The following is a 20880-nucleotide window of genomic DNA, read 5'->3' on the forward strand; positions in this document are numbered from 1 at the left end:
ATGAAAATTTGTATTCACTGACAGTATCTGTCTTTTTGAGAACCCTGCAAAGAATCAGAGGAGTTTTAACTTTTGGTCTAGATTAGAGCAAGCGTACTTCAACTTTCTTGTGGATGAAAAAAAAACCTTTGGCAATCTGATAAAGCCAATGGACTCTTCCTCAGAATAATGCTCTTAAATAAATTAATTGATTAATCCAATTACTTGAAAATAAAAATGTTTTTTAAAGAGAAGTTCAAGGGGCAGCTAGGTGGTGCACTGGATAGAGCATGTGTCCTGGAGTCAGGAGGACCTGAGTTCAAATCTGGTCTCAGACCAGACACTTGATACTTAGTAGCTGGGTGACCCTGGGCAAGTCACTTAACCCCAATTGTCTTGCAAAAAAAAAAAGTTCAAGCAGTCTAAGTTAAGAAACTCTGGTCTTGTTCATGAGAGATAACCCAATGGGATTAATTCCACAGGCTGCTCATCTAGCTACATGTAATAGTCTGGGCAACAAGACTTCTTCATTGGTCTAGTTTTTCCCATATTGCCTGTTAGGCCAATCTCTCTTTAGAAATCTTGGATTTCATTAAGGATTTCCTGTGGGAATCTTGGGCATGGTACAATCAGGACAATATAATCCACAAACAGGTACATCTAGGGGACCTCCCCAACTATAAGAAAACTTTCTTCCATTTGGACTCCCACAATAGAGAATGGTGTCCCTGGGACATTATCTACATCATCCTGTTCCATGTTTCAATTGATAGGAAGCCTGCAGATTGATGAAAGTTATCTCTGTGGTTGTGTTTAAGAATCTTCTATGATTTTAACATGGATGGAGGGAATAAGCATTTATTAAACACCTACCAATTACCAAGCACTGGGCTAAGCATTTCACAAATATCTTATTTGATCCTCACAACAACCCTGTGAGGTAGGTGCTATTATTATCCCTATTTCACAGTTGAGAAAACTGATGCAAACAGAGATTAAACGACTTGCCCTGGATCACATAGCTAGTAAGTATGTGAGGCAGGATTTGAACTCAGGTCTTCCTGACTCATTAAAGTCTTCCTGTTAGAGCCTTTAAGACTAAATTTCACTCTACCTGGTCAATGTGTTTTGCTTTTTTTAAAGTAATCAACAAAAAGTAAACATAGCAAGATCTTGTACTCTCTCTTTCAGTCACCTGTGTGAGTATGAAAAGATATGTTGTAAAAAACTGTGAAAGCCTGCTTCCCCTTTTTTAATCAACCATACTTTCAATTCAATTTGGGTCAATCTCAAAGATTTCAAAGATTCGTTTGAGTTTTCCCATGTTCATCAGAATTCCTTGTTTTCATCATTTCTTACTACCAAATAATATTTCATTACTCTCACATGCCACATGACAAATGAGAAATTCAGAAAACTCTGGAAAGCTTTGAATGAATTGATGCAGAACGTAGTAAACAGAACCAAATGAACATTAAATGCACTGAAGCCAAGAACATGAAAAGACCCCCTAAAAGAAGCCATACCGTTAAAGTTCACTTTGTATGTATGAGGACCTTCTGAAAATTCCACAAACTCCTCTTGCCAGAGCAGAAAGAAGAACTCCAGGTCTCCAGAAGTAAATTCTGAACCCTCCTGTTTGACATCATATGAGGGGAAAAAACAGTAATGAGTGGGACTTACAAAGACTTTCAAAGAAACCATCACTATAATGCCTGATGTCATTTGATGTGTCTACGATTCCTTTCAAGATTGGGCATGGTACTCAAGTTTTCCTCTGGAAATCCTTCCCTGTTATATCTTTGCACCTTTAACAGAGAGAACGGAGGCAGTAGTTTCAGGTGGCAAAATTGTCAAACAAGTTCAGGTGTCAAACAGTTCAGCAGATGACATCATCGTTCAACTCTCCAAATAAAGAAATATACATCTGGATGCTTGAGGAGTCCAAGAGACTATCATGGACTCATGTCAACAAAACCATGGGGCACAGACCAGTGGTGAGAGTACAAGACTTAGAGTCAGGAAAACCTGAGTTCAGATCCTGCCTCAGACACCCTTAATGGCTGCATGGTCCTGAGTAACTAGCTTAACCTACTTCAGCCTCAGTCAACAAGTATATATTAAGCAATTAAGATGAGTGCTGGGGAGAAAAGGCAAAAACAAAGTCCCTGTGCTCAAGAAACTCACATTCTATTGGAGAAAAAACGTTAACAGCAAGGTGCATGCAAAATACATAGTGTAAAAAGGAGGAAATCTCAAAGGGAAGGCACTAAAGGGGGGGGAGGGAAGACCAGAGCCTCAGTTTCCTCTTCTGTATAATGGGGATAATAATGGCATCTACCTCCCAGAGAGGTCGTGAGGATCAGATCAGATAACAAGATAGGTCAAGTGCTCTATCAAGGCTAGCTCTTATTAAAGAGGAATTGTGTTCCAAGCCACACACACACAAAAGCAGAGGGGCCCCAGGCACCCCAGAACACCACAACCATGCTGCGACCATGGGTCCCTGCCTGGTTCTGTCCTCTCACATTCTTAGTCCAAAGCTCTGGCCAGCCACTGTGCTAAGTGCACTCAGTAACTGACCGATGCGTGAATTAATGCTAAAACCCTCAGGGATGTCTTTTTCAATTCATAACAAAATATTAACACTTTTATATTCGGACCTTTCACATAGAGCTCTATGGGGGCACCTCACTGGAGGGGTTGGTGGAGGACAACCCACCTGGCTACAAAAGCCCACTGCATGTAGTGGCTCTAGAGTGATCATGGCCCCTTTTCCCTACTTCACTCTGGTAAGAAAGTAAAACTTGGAATCAGACTGCCAGAGCTAGAAGGAATGTTGGGGATCGTTTAGTTGAATCCAGGCAGCTAGGTGGGAAAGAGGATTGAACACTGGACTTATGAGTCAGGAAGACCTGAGTTCAAATCCTGCCTCATACACTTGCCAGCTGTGTGATCACAGGCAAGTAACTTAACCTGTGTTTGCCTGAGTTTCCTCAACTGTAAAATGGGGATAATAATAGTACCTTCCTCTCAGAGTTGCAGTGAGGATCTAATGAGATAATATTTCTAAAATGTTTACCACACTGCCTGGCACATAGTAGGCAATTAAATGCTTGTTTCCTCTCCTATGTATCATCTTACTGCTTTTATTGATTCTATATGGCAAGAGTAAAAATGCTGTCTCTAAGTATGTTTATTTGTTTCTCTGGGGAGGTGATTCCATTATGTCATGGTCACATGATCAGGATTCAGTAAAACTGAGGAAGTAGGAGTAGGATTCCGCAGGAGGGCTCTGAGCTGATTATGATTAGGTGAATCCACACCCTATATAATAAGTTGGAAGAGGCACCCAAAGGGAGGTGGAGCCATATTGGTGCAGAGCTCAGACCAGGGGAACAGTAATCAGACTTTGCCCTGAATCGGACCCCTTTTGGAGAGCGCTGAAAATCTGCAGGTCCTCGGCCTGAGATGTCCCTGAATCTAAAGAAAAAACCAGCTTAGATTTTCCTGCCAGAAATGCACAGATCCTGGTCTGAACATAAAGTGCAAACTCAAAAAAAGGAATTAGTAAAATTTAAAAATAAAATATTTAATACGTTTTTTAAAAAAAAAAAACCTTTGAGTTTTGAACAAGAGCATTATCAGGAAGGAAATGGACGCTCACCTTTTTTCCATATTCAATCCATTGGCCCAATTCATTCTTCCAATACCAGTGCCACTGAGTGGCCAGAATATGAACGGGGTTTTGGACAGATGATGGAGTAGAGAGACGTCGGACAGGATAACAATCAAGTAGCATCTTCTGAAAGTCGATACTATGACTTCTGAAAGTAAATGTTCAGGGAGAAAAAAAGGTTTAAAGTTAACCAAGTGCTACACTGAGCTACGTTATCTAAATTCCTCTCAACCACACCCCCATCTCTCAGTCTCTCTCTCCCTTTCCTTCCCCCCCAACTCTTCATATCTCTCTTTTGAAGCCTACAAAATCAATCCAACAATTTTGATAAGAGATTCAGTGAATTTTAAGCCACTTACACCAACAACCTCAATTTGCAGATGAGAAAAATGGCAGCATCTGGGGAAGTGAGATAATTTGCTTGAGGCTACATTTTAGTTATTAACATCATCTCTTTCAGCACTATCTAAAGCAAAACAAAATTCTGATCAGAGGATGTTGTGTAGGAAGGGACCTTAGAGGATATTTAGCAAGGGGTAGGTCGGAGCCAGGTTAAATTGGCTTTTTGAGAGCCAAAAGTTAAATTTTTCAATGTGGGCATTTATATCTTGGAAATCAGCAAACACTACAAATCAGTTTGATTTATTGTTTCATTGACTGTCTAGCCTTAAGAAACTAATTAACTAAATTAATATAAAACTGAAATAACTAATTAACTAAAAGTTAATAATGCAAATAAAATTTAAAAGTGTGTCGTCTGTGCATTCCTGTCTCCCCATAGATTGAGTTGTTAAACATTTTCCAGTACACCTCTGCATTTACCCCCAATTCCCTTTCTTTATAGTTCAGGAAGCTGTATAGCAGACAGGTTAAGTCCAAGGTAACAAAGGGAGGAAGTAGTAAAGCTAGGATCTAATCTCAGGTCCAAATCCTGGGCTCTTTCTATTACAACAGACTGACTTTATAAAGATCCTTCTCAGATATGGGGAAAAGAACAGAAATTAAAAAAAGATAAAAGAATCTAAAGTCTGCCCCTTCGCATTCTGTTTCTTAAGAAGTACATGAATGCTTTAATGTTGTCATACAATTATGCCAAAGTGAATATTTTTAAATTGTTCCATATTTTTCACAGTTTCATGATCAGCAAGGAACCATAATAATTGTGTGTATATATGTTCATGAGGGTGTATGCTTAGAGAAAAAAAGTAGGTTTTCAGATATTAATTTTGGAAACCATTAAAACTGAACAAAAAAAATTTGCTAGAATCTGAAAAAACGAAATCATTTAATTATGGATTTGAGTCTTTCCATCTGCCACAGAACAGCAGAAAGAATATTGTCTCTGAAGTCCAGGACCTTAGTTCAAGGTTCACATCTGATATTTACTATCCATGTAACCTCGAGCAGGTCACTTCAACATCGTGGGCCTCAGTTTCTTCTTCTGCAAAAGGTGGGAGTTAGACTGGATCTAAATCTAAGGTCTTGAACTCTTCCACTCAATCAGCTGAAATTTGCCCATTTCATATGTTCAGCTTGAATGAAGGTTAAGCACAAAGTGTGTTTTGCAGACCCAATTGATTCCTTTTAACAGAATGTAGACACCAACTTACTTGGAGATGCTTGGGTCACAATAAGCTCTCTCAATTTCCTCCATGTCCTTAAAGTCTTTCCAGCTGTCAGAAATGCACACCTGCCATCGGTAGGGTAAATGAAAATGGATAGACTTGCAGCAGCCTGGAAAAAGAGCACAGAATTCCCAGGGCCAAGGTAAGAACTATTTTGTCCTATTCAAGCTCATCTATTAATATCCCCTCCAATCAAGGCCTCTTCACTCCTACCTTCCCAGTCTCCTTATTATACTCTTTACAGTTATGATGCATCTCCTACCTAAAATGCCCTTCACCACCTCTCTGCCAACCCATCTCCACTATAGCATGGACACCCTCCAATTCACCACAATGCAATCTTGGAAAGCAGAACAATTTCTTAAAACTTGTTTTCAGTACATTTTGGTTAAGGATAAGCCTGCAACTACCATATTTCACCACTAGAAGACATACAAAATGTTGATTCCAGCTATGTTCACTTATTAGAATATGAGATTGCAAATTTGGAACTGGAGCAAACCTTAGTGTTCATCTAGTTCAACCCTCTCATTTTACTGATGAAAAAACTGAGCCCATGAAAGATTATGTGACTTTCCCCAAGGTCACACAAGTATGAAGAATCAGAGTAAGGTAGAATACAAAGCAATTTTTGTTAACAATAAAGAATATAATACAATTTTCAGGAAATAAGGAAAACTGCTTTTTGGTTTCATTTATGGAAAGAATATCAACAATGATCTGAAGAATATCAACAATGATCTGGTTAAATTCATCCAATAGTACGTCAATTAGCTGCACAAACACCTCACATTTAGAACACCAACAATTAAATTAATGTTGATAGATAGCCTAAGAACTGTGTGATTCTTAGTACCTTCTTTGTCTTTCCCTTTGAAAAACAAACAAACAAAAATTTTAATGAAAACAAGCTTAGTCAGGGGCAGTCAGATGGCACAGTGGATAGAGCACCGGCCCTGGTTCAGGAGGACCTGAATTCAAATCCAGCCTCAGACACTTGGCACTTACTAGCTGTGTGACCCTGGGCAAGTCACTTAACCCCACTGCCCAGCCAAAAAAAAAAAAAAAGAAAAGAAAAGAAAAGAAGCTTAATTAGAACAAGGAATAAATTAAGATTCAAGTAACAATTTTAGTCAAATATCCTGATGTTTTAAAATATAATTTTGTGGCAAACTCAAAGGAACTCTCACTTTACATAATACTAAGAGGCAGTGACAAGTAGTTGGCTCAGGTCAGGAAGACATGGGCTCAGATCTCAACTTTCATACTTATTAATTGAGTGATACTACTCAACTCTCTTAAGCTCTACGTATTTTAGACAACTCTGAAGGACTTATTAAGTGACAGGGTGCTGATTTGCCTTGACAGAAGATGCCTTCATAAGGGGAGTCCTCTACCCTTAAAAAAAAAAACATTCATTTATATTTATCCTTCTTTTTTTTATTATGAGTTCCAAATTGTCTTCTTCCCTCCTATCCCTCCCCCAACCACTAAGAAGGCAAGCAATACAACACTTATACACGTGAAGCCATGCAAAACATATTTCCATATTAGCCACACTGCAAAAAAAAATAAAAAGCAGAAAACAAAGAAAGGAAAAAAGATGTTTTCATCTGTATTTTTCACCATGGATCCTTTGGAATTGTCATAGTTCATCATCTTATAATATTGTCATCACTGTGCACAATGTTCTCCTGGTTCTGCTCACTTAACTTTGGATCAGTTCATCTAAGTCCAGGTTTTTCTGAAATCATCCTGCTCATCATTTGTTATAGCACAATAGTATTTCATTACAATCATATACCACAACTTGTTCAGCCATTCCCCAAGGGGACTGCCCCTTCATTTCCAATTCTTTGCCACTACAAAAAGAGCTGCTATAAATATTTTTGTACATATATATTCTTTTCCTTTTTTAAAAAATCTCTTTGGGATACAGATCTGGTAGAGAACAACTTTTTGATGAGGTACAATGTTTGAGAAGCTGACAAAAAAGTATATTCCTTTCTATTCCCATTCAATTTGTTCTAAAGATTTATCATATTTAACTTTTCTGAAATTCTATTCCTCTCCTTAATTTCTTTCTTACTTTATCTTATTTATTTTAGATTTATCTAGCTCTGAGACGTGAAAGTTGGGGTCTCCCACTTGTATAGTTTTACTACTTTCTCCTCTGACTCATTTAACTTTTTCTTTAAGAATTTGGATGCTTTGTTATTTGGTGTATATGCTTAGTACTGATAATACTTGACTGTCTACAATACTTTTAGTAAGATGTAGTTTCCCTGATTATCTCTTTTAATTAGTTATATTTTTGCTTTTGCTTCCTCTGAGATCATGATTATTACCCTGCCTTTTTCACTTCAGTTAGAGCAAAACAGATTTTGCTTCATGCCCTTTCTTTTACCCTATGGGTGTGTCTCTGTTTCAACTGTGTTTCTTGGTTTCTAATCCATTCTGCTATCTGCTTCCATTTTATGGGAAAATTCATTTCATTCAAGTTTATAGTTACAATTACTAACTGTGCATTCCCCTCCATCCATTTTCTTCTGTTTATTCTTCTCTCTTTTTACCCCGCCCTTCCTCAAAAGCCTGTTTTACTTTTCACTACTGCCTCCCTTAATCTGACCTCCATTTTATCCCACCACCCCCATGCTCTTATTCCCTTCCCCTCCTACTTTCCTGTTGGGTGTGACAGATTTCTAAACACAACTCAGTGTGTATTCTTCCCTCTTCGAACCAATTCAGATGAGAATGTGGTTCAAAGTTGCCTGCTTCTTCCACCATATTCCCCTCCTCTGTAAAAGCTTATCCTAGCTTGCCTCTTCAATGTGAGATAATTTCTCCCATTCCTCTTATCTCTTCCCACTTTTCCCAGTGCATCCCTTTCTCACAAATGCATTTTTTATTAATTATCCCAACATAATTAACTCATTCTTGTGCCCTCCATCTACGCAGAGTCCTTATAACTGTCATACAGTTCTTAGGAGTTACCTGTATCAACAACAGTTAACCTTATTGAGTCTCTTATGATTTATTTTTCATATTTGCCTTTTAACTCTTCTCTAGTCTTGTATTTGAAAGTCAAATTTCCTATTCATCTCTGATCTTTTCGTCTGGAATGCTTGAAAATCCTCTACCTCATTAAATACCCATTGTTTTCCCCTAAAGGACTATAGTCAGTTTTGCTGGATTCGTTATTATTTTTTTTTGAGGCAATTGGGGTTAAGTGACTTGTCCAGGGTCATACAGCTAGTAAGTGTCAAGTGTTTGGTCTGAGGCTGGATTTGAACTCAGGTCCTCCTGACTCCAGGGCTAGTGCTCTATCCACTGCGCCACCTAGCTGCCCCTGGATACATTATTCTTGATTGTAATCCTATCTCCTTTGCCTTCTGGAATATCATACTCCAAGCCCTCTGCTCCTTTAATGTGGAAGCCACTAAATCTGTTGTGATCCTGTCTGTGGGTCCATGATATTTGAATTGTTTCTTTCCAGCTGCTTGCAATATTTTCTGCTTGATCTGTGAGCTCTGGAATTTGACTACAATATTTCTGGGAGTTTTCATTTTGGGATCTCTTTCAGGAAGTGATTGGCAAATTCTTTTCATTTCTATTTTACCTTCTGGAACAAAGATACCAGGGAAGTTTCTCTTTGATAATTTCTTGAAATATGATGTCTAGGCTCTTTGATCATGGGTTTCAGGCAGTCCAGTAATTCTTAAATTGCCTCTCCTCTATTTTCCAAGTGAGTTGCTTTTCTGATGAGATATTCCCCATTTTCTTCTGTTTTTCAATACTTTGTTGTATTGTTTCTTGATGTTTCATGAAGTTATTAGCCTTTGGCCAATTCTGCTTTTTCTTTTCTTCAGTGTTTTTGTGCCTCTTTTACCAAGCTGTTAACTGTCTATTCATAATTTTTTCTTGTATCACACTCATTTCTTTTCCCATTTTTCTTTTACCACTCTTATTTGATTTTCAAAATAATGTTTTAGCTCTTCCAGGAATTTTTGTTGAGCTTGTGTCCAATTCAATTTTTTTTTCCTTTGAGGTTTTGTTTGCAGCTGTTTTGACATTGTTTATCTTCTGAGTTCGTGTCTTGCTCTTCCCTGTCACCACATTAGCTTTTGATGGTAGTATTCTTTTTTGTTGTTTGCTCATTTTCCTCGCCTATTTCTTGACCTTGAACTTCATGTCAAAGTTAGGCTGGGGGGTTGGGGCTCTAGGGCACACAGTCCCAAACTTCAGACATTTTCACATTTTTGTTTTCAGAGCTAGTTCTGGGGATTCGAAGTTTTTGGTACTTCTAAGGTGGTTATGATCCAGTGAGAGTTCTGGTCACTGCTCCTTTGCAATTGCAGGTGACACTGCTTCTCAAGGCCCCTGATTCCTTGGGACAGCAAGCACTACTCTCCCCCCTGGACCTATCCTATGGAGTAGCCACACTGCATCCTTCCCACAACCACTGCTAGCACATGGGTCCCCTGACCAGTTGCCTCATCTCATTATTGGTTCTGGTTTGAGACCTTCAGAAGTTGCTGTTGCTGCTACTGCTGCCATCTCCAAGGCCCGCCATTGATGTTGCTGCCACATGAGTTCTAGGTCAACCCCCTTTTGCCCTCCTGCATTGTCTTTGGTTGGAAATGTGACTCACTCCAATCTTTTGATGGCTCTGCTGCTTTAACATTGAATTTGAGGCATTATTTTAAAGTTGTTGGGAGGGAATGTTGGGAGAGCTCAGCGGCTTCCTCTACTCAACCATCTTGAAGTCTTCTTTATGGCTTTTAAAAAACACAATTGCTCCTGGAATTATACAGGAACTGGCAAGCCTGAGACAAAGTCAGAGCTATTAAATATAGATACCTGATAGAAAACGGAGGAGGCAAGGGGGTGAGGAATAGCAATGACTTTGTTGCCAAAGAAATAGAGGCCAAAACATCCTAACTGAGAGGAAAATTCCAAAGTGCTGTACTACACTAGACCTTGATGGTTTTCTCTTCATCCTTCCTATTTTGACTAAAAGGAAGGGAAATTCAAAAGGAAGGGAAGGAAGTTACAAAAAGTGAGAGAGTTCTGTCAGGAACTAAATTAGCAATTTCAGGTAAACTTTCTAGTAGCAAAACAAGTCAACTTGCAGATTTCTGGGCTTTGAAGATGTGAGTTGAAAGCAGGCTACATTAAATTGACTACACCCCGAGTGGGTACCCTTCCACAAGATTCCCCAAAATGTGGGGAACCGAGAGGTTGTATATTCCATGATTAACCCTCACATGGCCTTGGGCTCCCCAGACCTTTCTGAACAAAGGGACATAGGAAAGGCCTTTTAAAATCTCTCCAACAAGATAATGGACACAGGGCAAAATGAGAGCTGACCTAATCAAATTGAATACCCATTGGCTTTTTGACCCTAGGCAAGTCATTTGATCTCTTTGTAGCCTTTAAAGCTAAGACTATAAATTGCAGAGAAGATGCCAATCCATAGTAAAGGAAGCCCATTCATCTGAGAGACTTCACTAAATTAATGGCATTACAAGTCCAGTTCATAGATGCATTTTTCATCCCCACCCGCTCCAACCTAGGTCAAATTCCAGAGCTTCTGTATTTTCCAGATTAATTCTCTCAATATTACTTACTCTGCAGTTTACAATCCGCACTGAGGTAGTCAAGACAAATCTTATCGGAGCCATTATTCGCCATTCCTGAAGGAGTTGCATGAGAAACTCTGTCTTTGAAATCTAAAGAAGAGAAGACACACAAAATGTTGGCTTTCCTGTAGGAAAAAACTCACGCAAGCAGGTCTGGGTTCTTTTGGGGCAAACAGGGGATATAATTGATTATCAAAGCAATCTACCTTTGTTACTTAATTCTACTACCTTTCCTCTGTTATTATTTCACACTTATCTTGTATATATCTTGTTTGTACGTATTTGTTTACATGTTGTCTCCCCCAATAGACTGTAAGCTCCTCAAGGGCAGGGACTGTCTTTTGCCTTTTCTGAATTCTTGGAGCTTAGCAATGTGCCTGATACATTGTAAGCATTTAATAAATGCTTATTAACTGACTCCTAAATTCTCTACTGTTACTGGGCTAACAAATTTGAGACTCCTGGAGATGAACAGTCAGATAATGATTTCAACCTCTATCTCCACTAGCCATGGCTTTGTGGTGATAGGTACCACAAGGCAGTGGCAATGGGTATAGTGCCTAGAAAGCTGGCTTCAAGTCGGGACAATTTAGGTGTCAGTCCAATATCTGACATACAATAGGCATTTAATAAGTACTTCTTGAAGGCTACCCATCCTCCTAATGGAGAAGTGACAGATTCATAATGAAGACAGAGACTTTTTTTTTAAACATATAGTCAATTCAGAAATTTGTTTTGCTTGACTATTTATATTTGTAATGGGATTTTTTTCCTTTGTTTTCTCAGTGAAGGGAGGGAGGGAGAAAGGGAGAAAGGGAGAGGGAGGGGAAAGACAGATCTTTAAAAAAAAATTTCTTTAATTAAAAAATTAATAAATGCTGACTGGCCGGTAAATCCTGACTATGTGCTCCTGGGCAAGTCACTCAGCTTCGCACTATCCTAAGAAACTCCTTAAGATGGGGGTTTGTAAACTTTTTTGCACAATGGACTCTTAACGGCAGTTTGGTGAAGCCTAAAGACCCCAACTCAGAATAATGTCTTTAAATGCATAAAATGAAATACATGAAATTAAAAAGGAAAACAATTATACTGAAATAGTGAAGAGTGTGTGTGTGTGTGTGTGTGTGTGTGTGTGTGTGTGTGTGTATACGTGCTTTTTTTTTTTTGGTGAGGCAACTGGGTTTAAGTGACTTGCCAGGGGTCACACAGCTAGAAAGTGTCAAGTGTCTTGTCTGAGGCTGGATTTGAACTCAGTTCCTCTTGACTCCAGTCTCAGTGCTCTATCCACTGCGCCACCTAGCTGCCCCATACACCCTTATTTTTAATATAAGTTCCTGGACCTCGGGTTAAGAACCCCAGCACAAGCTGTAGCACTTGTCTATAATTCCCTGCTACCAGGAAGGCTGATGAATCACTTGTGCGCAGATCAGGTGTCCATCCACTCTTAGTCTGGCACCAATATGGTAAACCCCAGGGAGATGGGAGCTACCAGCCTGCCTACGGAGCGCAGAAGCAGCCTAGGTCAGAAACAGAACCAGCCAAAGCTTGTGGGCTGAGCAGTAGTGGGATCAGGCCCAGGTGTGGGAACTGTACAACCAATCTGGACAAGATGGGAAGACTACCTCTGAAGGTACTGATCTACACCAAGAGGGTATTTCAGCACCTGAAAGCTCCCTACATAGACAGAATCACAGGTCTGGAACAACAACACAAACAACAACTACAGTAATAACATAAAGATATTCCAGGACAAGACTGTGTACATCTCTCAAACGGTCTTATTCGGAGCAGATGAAGAATAGCCAGTCTGACGTATCTACTTACCCTCCGCATTTGTACTTTTGCAAGGAGCCACAGCTCTGCTTTTGTTTGTGGTCAAGGTGCCAGGAGTTTGACTAGAACCAGAGGTAAAAACAGAATCCGCTTGGCGATCAGATAACCACTGGTCATGAACAACCTTTTTCCTCAGAGAATGTGTGGCTGTCTTGTGGTCTGAGGCTGGCGTAGAGACGGAGGCAGCTTGCATCACTAGGGGATAATGAAATTCTGAGCTCTGATCATAAGCTTTATTTTTGCTTTATCTTAGATAACCACAACTCTTCATTAGTAATAGCTTACATTTATTCAGAGCTTTACAAGTATGTAAATACATCCATGCACAAACATCTAATGTATATTTATCTCCTTTGATCTTCACAACAACCCTGCAAGGTAAGTATAGGAGATATGATTACCCCCATTTCAGAGCTATGGAAACTGAGGCTCCAAATAATGAAATGACAAGTTTAATAAGAGATGGTAGAAACCAATCCCACATCTTCTTATTGAACTATGTTGCTTAGATTCCTGCTTGCTGTCCCCCTAACATATAACTTCAAAGTTGTTCTTTATTTGACATTAGGTCTCAATCCTTTTCTTTCTTCCTCTTTTCATAATGCCATATTTTACTTGCTAAATACAGCCCTAATAATATTTCTATTTCTAACATTTTTTTATTTCCAAGGGATTTTGGAGAGATAGTTCTGCTTTTCTAATTGCATTTCCCCCTCTTTTGTTACACTATAGCCTAAGAAGTGCTGGACTTGGGAGTCAGGAGAGACCTGGGTTCAAATGCTGGCTCTCTTACCTAATACTCTGTGTGACTTAGAGCAAGTCATTGAATCTTCTTAGGCCTTAATTTCCTCATCTGTAAAACTGAGGGGGTTGGAGGAGAAATTCCATAAGGTCCCTTCCAGCTCTAAAATCTATGATTTATGAAAACCTGACTGAAATTTACTATAGCAGGATGACCATAGGCAAGTCACCTAAACTCTCTGAGCCTCAGTTAACAGAATGAGGACAGTAACACCTCGCGTACCTATCTCATAGGGTAATTGTGTGACTCAAAAAAAAACAACACAATAAACAAAGTTTAATCTTTAATAGCTTAAAACCACACTAGGAGTTTTGGGACATCAGGTATACAAAGTGATTTATAAAATATAATGTATAATATGAAGATAATAATAATAATGATAATTCTAATAATAGAAGCATAACGGATCGAGTTAGCCTTGAAGTCAGGTCACTACCTAACACTGTGACGCATCCTGGCAGTGTGAGCCTCAGCAAGTCACTTAAACTCTCAGTTCTCTAGGCAACAATTTAAGATTGTAAAATATAGGAAAGGATCCCAGCATCATTTCTTACTAGACTTGTCACTTCATAGCTCTAAAATGGGAGCAATTATATCTCCCATGCTCCCCTCACAGGGTCTTTGTGAAGTTAAAGGAGAAACTATACATTTATGTGTATATGCCTGTATACATTTATTTGTGTGTGTATGTACTACCACAATGGCAAGAGAGATCCTTCATCAGATGTTCATCACACCAATGAAATACCAAGTTTCATCCCCAAATTATTATTCTTTCTACTATTATTATATTAACATATTAATAATTATTTAATATATTATGTAATATTTTACTTATAATATTATATAATACTCATAATAATACTATTATTTTTCTACTCACTTTAAGTCTCCCAAGCTCCCTGACATTACTGCCAACAACCCCATCAGTGAAAATGACCTGCCTACCACTGCCACACCATAACCTCGGATTCTCGGAATAATGAGTTGGTTTCTGTGTTTCATATTGAGATCTGAAAGTCCAGCATTCACCTTACCTGTTGGTGAAGAAGACTGGGCTAAAATGCTCTTTTGAATTCCACTCTGGGGGACATGACTTGCAGATGATGCTTTTGGTCGTACGTGGGCTGTTGCTGTGTTAGACACGGGAGACGCCTGGATACTCTTGGGCACATAAAAGGGCTCTTCTATTTCATCTCTATTAACTCTTTCCAAGTTCAGAGTCATGGCATCAACTTTAGATGCTGTTGATTCCCACGGCTGCGACTGCTTATTATACGATGTTCCTGATCTCACACTACAACTGTCATTAGCTACTATGTTATTTGCAATTGGGGTTTCTGGTTTGCCTATCAACGTTGCTGTCTTAGTCATTTTGGAATTCGCTGGCATAAACTTGCTGTCTGCACCCTTAGATGAGGATTCCTCTTTCTTTACATTAGTTGTTGGTTTGTATTTTGAAAACACCACAACACTGCTTCCTACGCCCCAACTATCAACAGTTTTATTGGGAGCAGGTGAAGAACAGGCCTTCTGACTTCCACAGTCATCTCCTGCACCTGTATAGTTGTGGGAGGGCGCTAATCCACTTTTGCTCGTGGTTATGGGACTTGGACTGGAGTAGGAGTCAGTTTCACTCCCAAAGAACACATTCACTCTTCTGGAAGCATGGCTACTCACTGCAGGTGTGGTTCTTTTGTCAGCTGAAGCGGGTGGAGAGATGGAGGCAGCACGCTGGATACCATCTTGGCTCCCGTAGTGGCCTTCAACGTGGTCAGTTACCGGAAAGCTCAAGTTTGTTCTAACTTGACTTACGTCTCGGGTACTGGCAGTCTTAGTCGATGCTGATACTGACTGGACACAACCTTGACTCAAAGCAACGCTATTCTTGGTGACTCTACTCTCATTCATTTTGCCTTCGAAGGATGGCAATGGTCCTGGGCCCGTTTTATCCGGTTCTGGAATGTGGGCAGTTCCAACAGAAGCAGAAGGAGTTGGAGATGGAGATAATGCTTGCCTCCCAAAGTAAAGACGATTCCTACTTTGGCTCCTACTTCCTACATTTTTGTGGTTTGACTGGCCTGAAGAAAAGGGGGTGAGGGGTGAGGGAGGGGAGAGGAAGGGCAAAATAAAAAACAGAACACAGAAAATGAGTACAATTAAGATTATAGGAACATAGCTGTATAGCTATAAAGGACTTTAGAGATCATCTAATTCAACTTCTTCACTTTAAAGACAAGGAAACTGAGACCCAAAGTGGGTAAGTGCCTTGCCCAAGGTTGTAGAATTAGGAACTGGCACAACCAGGATATGAACCAAGGTCCTCTGACCCCAGTCAGAGCTCTTTCCACTATATCAAACTCCTGTCCAAATTCTGACCTTTTACTTTCTTGGGGATGTCACATAACTCAAATCCTGTCAAAATTACAGCACCAATGTGACAAACAAAAAGAGATCAAGTGGATCCCCATCATCCCATCTTCAAACAGCATTAGGCAGAGAGGAAAAAGCCGTTAAAGGAGAAGAGAGAAAAGCAGTATGGCATAGTGGACAAAGAGTTAGCCCAAGAAAACCTGGGTTCAATACCCTCTCAATACATATTAGCTCTGTGACCATAGGCAAGTCACTTAATCTTGAAATGCCCTTAAGACTATAAGTTATAGATAAGCTGTTGATCTATGTCACTAGAAGGAATTGCCATATCGGGAGTTCTCTACATCAATGAAATCATAGGTCCAGATCCAAAAAAAGAGAGAGAGAGAAGAGAAGAAGGAAGAAGCAGACAGAGAGAGAATGGTCAATTGGGCAACGTCCTGAAAGATACTTATGGGGGAATAGATCAGAGACACAAGTGAAGGAGTTCATTTTGACCTACTCGACCCTCTGAGATAGAATGGAAGGAGGAAAGGATGGGAGAAGACACAAAGAAATCTTAAGATGTGAAAGAGAGTAGGTGACGTTCACATGGGATGGCCCCAACTCTTCAGAAAAGGAAGAAGTGAAGCCAGAGTGACAAGGCTATAAGGGAAAATGGAGGTTTGAAGAGGGAAAGAGATTTTACAACAACTACTATGGGAAATGGGATAAGGAATCAATAAAAGAAGAAAATAAAGACTTCTGGACAACAGCAGTGTCAAACTCAAAAGATCCCTGTAGGCCGAATATTAGCATATAAAACCACAAATTAATATGATCTACATTGTAATGTATCTTCTTTATTTTGTTGAACATTTCCCAATGACATTTTAACCTGGTTCAGGAATGACTGGGCTTTGAATCTGGTATCTCCACTATATAACACTGAGAGCCCAGTTGAGGCTTTAGGGCTAGGGCTCCCAGGAAAAGGGAGATAAGGAATAAGGATTAACATTTAGGGAATAAGAGGTAAGGATGGAAGAAAAAGGAGTTTAGAGAAAATCATGGGGATGGAGGGGAAGAATGGTGCCGATTATAGGGATCTGAAGAAGCACCTGGGGGGATGAGGAGCAAGAGCAGACAGAAACCTTACAACAATGAGCTGAGTGGGTGGGAACCTGGTAGAAATACTGAATGCTGAATAGCTGGCGAGATTTTCCTTCTCCTGCTCTTCCCTTGCAAGGTACTAGGGATGAGAGAAATGGTAGATCTTGGAGGCGGGGAACAGTACGGAAGGGGAAGAAGAAGATACAGGGAGGAACATCCCTGCTTTCTTCCTCCTTGTCCTGGTCTCCAATTTGTTCTGGAGCGAGAAAGGAAGAAAGAATGAAGGAGAAATGCAATGGAAGGAGCTTCAGAGTATGAGAGATAAAGGGATACAAAAGAAACAACTCTGAACTTCACCAAAGGACACCTGGGTTTGCACTGCTGCTCTAATACTACCAGCTTCATAATCTCAAGCTAGCCAATTAACCTCCTGAATTTCCCTCATCTGTAAAAAGAGGATACTAACCCATCAATCAATCACTAGTCAACAAGCATTTATTAAACATCTACTATGTACAAGGTGTGGCGTTACTAATATAACGAATGAAACAGTCTCTAAACTCCAGGAATTGACATTCTAACAGGAGAGACAAGAAGTATTTTAGATATATATAGAGATATATATGTGTATATACATAGATATATACATACATATATGCACACACATATATATGTACACAACCACATATGTACACCCACCCATATATGTATATATATTATACACACACACACACACACATAAACACACACATTCTAACAGGAGAGACAAAAAGTATAATATATATATGTATACACACACACATATATATACATACACACATATGTGTATATATGTACACACCCATATATATGTACACATGCCCATATATTTTATATATATACACACACGCACACATTCTAACAGGAAAGACAAAAAGTATAATATATATGTACAAACACACACACACACACACACACACACACACACATATATATGTACACACATACATACACACAGAGTCAGTTCTGTTATACAGTGACTTGTGTTTCCAAAAAACACATCACGCAAAACTGAGCTATAAAAACCACAGGGCTTGTGGGGAAATTGGGGTTCTTCCGTCTTGCCTAACCCTTTTTGGCAAAGATACTAGAGTGGTTTGCCATTTCCTTCGCCAGTTCATTTTACAAATGAAGATACTGAGACAAACAGGGTTAAGTGATTGGGCCAGGGTCATACAATTTGTAAGTGTCTGCGGACATATTTGAACTCAGGAAGATGAGTCTCCCAGACTCCACACGTATGAGAGAATATATTCCAGGGATGTAGAACAGCTAAGGCAAAGGCACACAGAGAGGAGAGGAGAGTGCAATATCTGAGGAAGGGAAAGAAGGTTGGTTTGGCTGGATCAAAGACTGCAGAAGAATGAGTAATGTAAACAAGGGGCTGGAAAGACAAGTTGGGGGGGGCGGAGCCAAGATGGCGGAGGGAAACCAGGGACTGTCTTGAGCTCTCTCCCAAAGCCCTCCAAATAACTAAATAAAATGGCTCTAAACAAATTCTAAAGCAGCAGAACCCACAAAAAGAGAGAGTGAAACAAATTTCCAGCCAAAGACAACCTGGATGGTTGACTGGAAAGGTATATCGCGCCGGGCAGGGAGAGGAGCGCAGCTCGGCAGTGACCCTGAAGCAGGCCTCAGAGGACTGAATCGCGGGCAGCTGTGGTGGTTTCCAGACTTCTCAATCCACGAATGCCAAAGACAACTTAGAAAGTCAGTGGGAAAAGTCTGTGACTGCGGTGAGAGAGGAGCTAGGTCTCAGCTCCAAGTCTCGTGGCCTGAGGCTGCAGCTTTTTCCTGAGCTTCTGGCCCACAGACTGAGGGGGAATCAAGTGGCAGATCAGAACGGGATTGCAGGGATCTCTTTGCCAGTGCTGAGGCAGGAATCTCTTGCTTTACCGGTGCTTGGGTCTGGGTCACAGTTCTGAGGGGTGGTCCTGGGGCTAAGAGGAATGCTGGTGTAGTGAAGCTTGTTGTGGCTGTGGAGAGGAAATACCTCGCCCCTTACCATGCCACCTTGGAAGAACTGAAAATTTACAGTTCCCTAGAAGTACCTCTGAAAACAGCTATACAAACCCCCGAAGCTTGAGACAGTACATTCTTCACATTGGAAGCAGACTTTTACCTTAACAAAGAGTTTAAAACTCAAGTAATTGGCCAGCATCATGAGTAAGCAGCGCAAAAAGAGTCAGACTATATTATCTTACTTTGGTGACAAAGAAGATCAAAACGTACAACCAGAAGAAGACAACAAAGCCAAAGCTCCTACATCCAAAACCTCCAAGAAAAATATGAATCAGTCCCAGGCCTTGGAAGAGCTCAAAAGGGATTTTGAGAAGCAAGTAAGAGAAGCAGAGGAAAAACTGAGAGTGATGCAAGAAAATCATGAAAAACAAGTCAACAGCTTGCTAAAGGAGACCCAAAAAAATACTGAAGAAAATAACACCTTAAAAAATAGCCTAACCCAAATGGCAAAAGAGGTCCAAAAAGCCAATGAGGAGAAGAATGCCCTAAAGAGCAAAATTGGCCAAATGGAAAAGGAAGTCCAAAAGATTACTGAAGAAAATACTTTCTTAAAAATTAGAATAGAGCAATTGGAAGCTAGTGACTTTTATGAGAAATCAAGACACTGTAAAACAAATCCAAAAGAATGAAAAATTAGAAAACAATGTGAAATATCTCACTGGAAAAACAACTGACCTGGAAAATAGATCCAGGAGAGAGAATTTAAAAATTATTGGACTATCTGAAAGCCATGATCAAAAAAAGAGCCTAGACATCATCTTTCAAGAAATGACCAAGGAAAACTGTCCTGATATTTTACAACCAGAGGGCAAAACAGAAATTGAAAGAATCCACCGATCTCCTCCTCAAAGAGATCTCCAGAGGAAAACTCCTAGGAATATTGTAGCCAAATTCCAGAGTTTCCAGGTCAAGGAGAAAATATTACAAGCAGCCAGAAAGAAACAATTCAAGTATTGTGGAAACACAATTAGGATAACACAAGATTTAGCTGCTTCTACATTAAGGGACCGCAGGGCATAGAATATAATATTCCAGAGGACAAAGGAGATAGGATTACAACCAAGAATCACCTACCCAGCAAAACTGAGTATAATCCTGCAGGGGAAAAAATGGTCATTCAGTGAAATAGAGGACTTTCAAGCATTCTTGATGAAAAGACCAGAGTTGAAAGAAAATTTGATTTTCAAATACAAGACTCCAGTGGAACATGAAGAGGTAAATAGGAAAGAGAAAATCGTCAGAGACATTAAAGTTGAACTGTTTACATTCCTGCATGGAAAGATGATATTTGTAACTCATGAGAACTTGGTCAGTATTAGGGTAGTTGGTGGGGAAAAAAATTGTATGTACATATATATAGATACAGATAGAGGGCACAGGGAGAGTTGAAAATGAAGGGGTCATTTCTGGAGAATAAAATTAAGGGGAGAGAGAGGAATATACTAGGAGAACGAGAAAGACAGAGGTAGAATGGGGTAAATTATCCCACCAAAAAAAAAAAAACAAAAACCAGAAAAGAAAAGGCTCTTACAGTGGAGGGGAAACGGGGGAAGGTGAGAGGGAATGAGTGACTCTTATTCTCACAGAATTTGACTTAAGGAGGGAATAACATACACACTCAATTGGGTGTGGAAATCTGTCTTACCCTACAGGAAAATAGGGGGGGAAGGGGATAAGAGAGTAGGGGAATGATAGAGAAGAGGGCAGATTGGGAAAGGGAGTAATCAGAAGCAAATACTTCTGAGGAGGGACAGGGTCAAAAGAAAGAATAGAATAAATGGGTGGGCAGGATAGGAT

The 20880-nt window shown here is 39.8% G+C and overlaps 1 protein-coding gene across 2 annotated transcripts in view; it reads right to left on the reverse strand.

Moving 5' to 3' along the window:
• LOC114028086 (zinc finger CCCH-type antiviral protein 1-like) overlaps window positions 1-20880 on the reverse strand; it is a 112358-nt gene that overhangs the window by 58050 nt on the left and 33428 nt on the right. For both annotated transcript variants that reach the window (XM_027842287.1, XM_027842288.1), the window contains exons 4-9: window positions 14598-15641; window positions 12750-12953; window positions 10914-11015; window positions 5269-5392; window positions 3647-3806; window positions 1506-1614 (exon numbers count right to left, since the gene is read on the reverse strand). In XM_027842287.1, coding sequence (XP_027698088.1) covers window positions 1506-1614; window positions 3647-3806; window positions 5269-5392; window positions 10914-11015; window positions 12750-12953; window positions 14598-15641 — 1743 coding nt within the window. The remainder of the gene's footprint in view (window positions 1-1505; window positions 1615-3646; window positions 3807-5268; window positions 5393-10913; window positions 11016-12749; window positions 12954-14597; window positions 15642-20880) is intronic.

Source organism: Vombatus ursinus, unplaced genomic scaffold (assembly GCF_900497805.2).
Source record: "Vombatus ursinus unplaced genomic scaffold, bare-nosed wombat genome assembly UNPS02014870.1, whole genome shotgun sequence".
NCBI lineage: Eukaryota > Metazoa > Chordata > Mammalia > Diprotodontia > Vombatidae > Vombatus > Vombatus ursinus.